This window comes from Zerene cesonia, chromosome 26 (genome assembly GCF_012273895.1).
Source record: "Zerene cesonia ecotype Mississippi chromosome 26, Zerene_cesonia_1.1, whole genome shotgun sequence".
NCBI classification, from domain to species: domain Eukaryota; kingdom Metazoa; phylum Arthropoda; class Insecta; order Lepidoptera; family Pieridae; genus Zerene; species Zerene cesonia.
In genome coordinates this window covers 6585375-6588663 of record NC_052127.1, presented here as the reverse complement: position 1 = coordinate 6588663, position 3289 = coordinate 6585375, and the positions used below count along the sequence as shown (strand labels likewise).

Sequence of the window (3289 nt, the reverse complement as noted above, 5' to 3'; positions counted from 1 at the left end):
CAGATTCGAAATTCAAATGTAATATTTTTTTATAATTAAGTGTAACAGTATTTATGGCCAGACTAAGTATATTCAACTTTTTCAATATCTAGTTCAGGTTATTAATCGTAAATTTGAGTTGTTTCATAAACATATATTTTGTATGTTGATAAAAGCCTTGATGTAACAGTCGAAACATGTTATTATAGAATATATTCAGAACCGATACTATATCGTGTATAAAACCGGCAGGTGTAATGCAAGCGCGCTACAACAACAACAACAACAACAGCAGCAGCAGCGGTGGCGGCGGCACCACGAACAGCTCGGGGAACAGTGCGGGCGGCGCGGGCGGGGCGGGCGGCGCGGGCGGCGCGGGGGGCGCGGGCGGCGAGCACAAGCGCTGCGGGCGCGCCTTCAGCTCGAAGCAGCGCCGTCACTCGCCGCCGCGCTACCGCGCCGACCGCGGCCACAAGAAGCGCCGCCAGCTCGCGCAGCCGCGATGAGGCCGACGCGCGCGCGCCGCCAGGGACGAGCGCGCGTGACAAGGGACGCGGGACGCGGGACCGACACGCACCCGAGCGCCGCCCGCAGTGATGTGACACCGCCGCGGAACACGCGTAGACGCGCACGCGTGTGCCGCGCCCCACGTGACGTCACACCGTGTTGCAGCCGGCGTCGCGCGATAAATATTGATATGCACGTCGATGTGCAGACGCGTGGAGATCTCTATACGTCGAATATCGTACATGACATTAAACATGATGTCGCAAGCCCATATGATATACGTGACTGCGATATGGCACATTACACGTGAAGATGTGTTGTAGATGACGTCACACCTTCTCGATGTTTTTTGCCTATGACAAACCATACGCGATACGTGACGTCACACTATGTTACACGTGCTCTGTTGTGATATTTTATATTGTATATTGATGTCGCACGCGTTATCTTTAAAGTGAATATAAGTGACCTCTGAAGATATTCATGCTGTCACATATATGTAAGGATAGAAGAATTTAGCGTGACGCTCTAGCATAATGTTATATTTCGCAATAAATAATAATTGTGTCACATTTTAAACGCGTGACGGACGTCACCACTTGTAGCTGTGACACCAATCGTTCATCTCTTCCTCGTGATATGCGCGTATTCACTGTACTCGTAACACTACAGTGACGTCACGGATCTTAGCCGTACCACGTGATGCTGCGTGAGCGAAATTAGAATCTATAAAAACCTAGGCGCGACAACGCGTGACAATGTACATCCCGATACATAAGGGGTCCCGTACCACACGTGGCACTGCTGCAATATCGCTGTGATATCTCTTCGCCCGTCGTCAATACTTTCAACACGTGACGTGACTCAACATATAACACGTGTCGTTGTCTCTTGTGACGACAAACACGTGACGTTACGACACGCGATGTATAACGCGTGAGTTACGTGACGTGACGCGCGACGCAGTGACAGTGACATTGCGTAGCGAGAAATATTAGTGTGACGTCATCTATCGGCCCCAATCGATTCTTAATGTGCACGTTTAAAAGTGAAAATAGTTTCACTAGTTATTTGCGATAATATAAAACGAAACAGACTTGGGGCTAAATATGTTTATCATAGAGCAGATTACCGAAATATACGTGAAAATAAATTAATATACTTGTAACTAATTGTTGAGACTGAATTTATGATGAAATAACAGTTTACTTGTACCATGTATTGTGATGATTGGCAGAAATATGAGGGAGACATATTAGGAATAGACGGCTAAATGAGTTTTAAATCGTGCTTGAACAAATACGACAGTGACTGAAGAGATAAATTCTTTCAAATGAAATACATTAAAGAAAACTAGACTTGTTATATATAAATAGTGTGTAGATGTAATGTGTAGACTCGACTATGTCTAGACCGACAGTTTGTGACTTGTGTGGTTCACTAATAAACTGACATCCTTCTGATACACACATTTACAATATTCCAAGTCTAGATTTTTATAGTGTAAATTTTGGAAATACTCGGAATCTCCTGGGAATGAAATGTTTCAATGCGGTGTGCGGAGTATTTCAATCTCTAGTTATCTAAGTATCTCCAGACTAATAATTGTATCATAAAACATGGCGCGTTTTACAACATTTACAAAGACAGAGAAACAAAAGCACTTTTGCATTTACAATATTAATAAGGATAGTCCAAAATGGGATAAGGGCTGTCTAAGGATATATGCCAAAAGTTACTTAAGTATTTCTAAAAGAATTGTTAAGAAAGGAAGAACGGATAGACAGATTTTGATAATTACAACAATTAGTCTGGATTTGTTTCTGAATAGCAGACGCGTGACAAAGTAGTAATACAAAGTATAAGTAAACAAAATCTGTTATTCCTTCATAAATTTGAAACGTTTTTAAAATAGTGGAGAGTATTAGTGGTTACACATAACACTGCCAATGTTTAATGGACAATTTAGTGCCGTGCGTGTGTGTGTTGTTGTATATAAGACTTGTGCGCTGGTGGCACGTCTCTGGCGTTGGGTGTAGGGCTTAGAAAGGGTTCGAGATAGACTGGACCTTTTAAAATTAATTTCGTTGTAAAGGAGTAGAAGTAGGCTTTGTTTCATAGAAATAATACTTTATTTTATTTTTTATATGGAGATTTTTCAAATTCCAGACCCATCAGTTTTTCCAGATGTTTTTAAGTTTTTCAATGCTCTTGGTAGTCATTAAAGTACCGCTATATACATCGTATATGTAATAACAACAATATTATATTCATTTAGAAATGTTTCCCTTGCTAAACGCTACACCTGAGCGTACAGTTAGTCCCCGACCGCACGCAACGTAGGTTAGTTGTAACCGTGTGAATATCATGGACTAGCTTTGAACAAAACTTAGCTCTGCTAGATATAGGGCGTACTATTGGTATAACATGCGATATCGGTTTTATAAAACGTAAAAATTGTAAAAAAAAAAAATTATCAATATGCTAGAAAAAACGTGGGTTAGTACGGGGATAAAAGGAATTGACTATATGTTCAGAAATTAATAAAAAAAATTGTTATAATTATCTTGTCAAACGCATTAGACAGCAGAAATAATTTTCCGTATTTCGAGTGAGGCATAATTATGGAAATGGAGTATAAATCTGAACAACTAGTTTCTCTTTCTTAAAATGAAAATCAGAGGTAGCGCTAATAGATTTCAATTCATAATTAGCATGACATCCTCAATAGTATAACTCGTGGGTTTCCCAGCCTGTCCCCCGTGCTGACCCCCGTGCTGACCCCCCGCGGACAACCTAAGAC

The 3289-nt window shown here is 41.3% G+C and overlaps 1 protein-coding gene across 1 annotated transcript in view; it reads left to right on the top strand.

Moving 5' to 3' along the window:
* The window catches only part of LOC119837219 (non-canonical poly(A) RNA polymerase protein Trf4-1-like), a 21957-nt gene extending 18995 nt beyond the window's left edge, over positions 1 to 2962 (top strand). The window contains exon 9 of the mRNA XM_038362746.1: positions 232 to 2962. Within this exon, the coding sequence (XP_038218674.1) occupies positions 232 to 485 (254 nt within the window). The 3' untranslated portion in view covers positions 486 to 2962. The remainder of the gene's footprint in view (positions 1 to 231) is intronic.
* Positions 2963 to 3289: the final 327 nt, after the last annotated feature.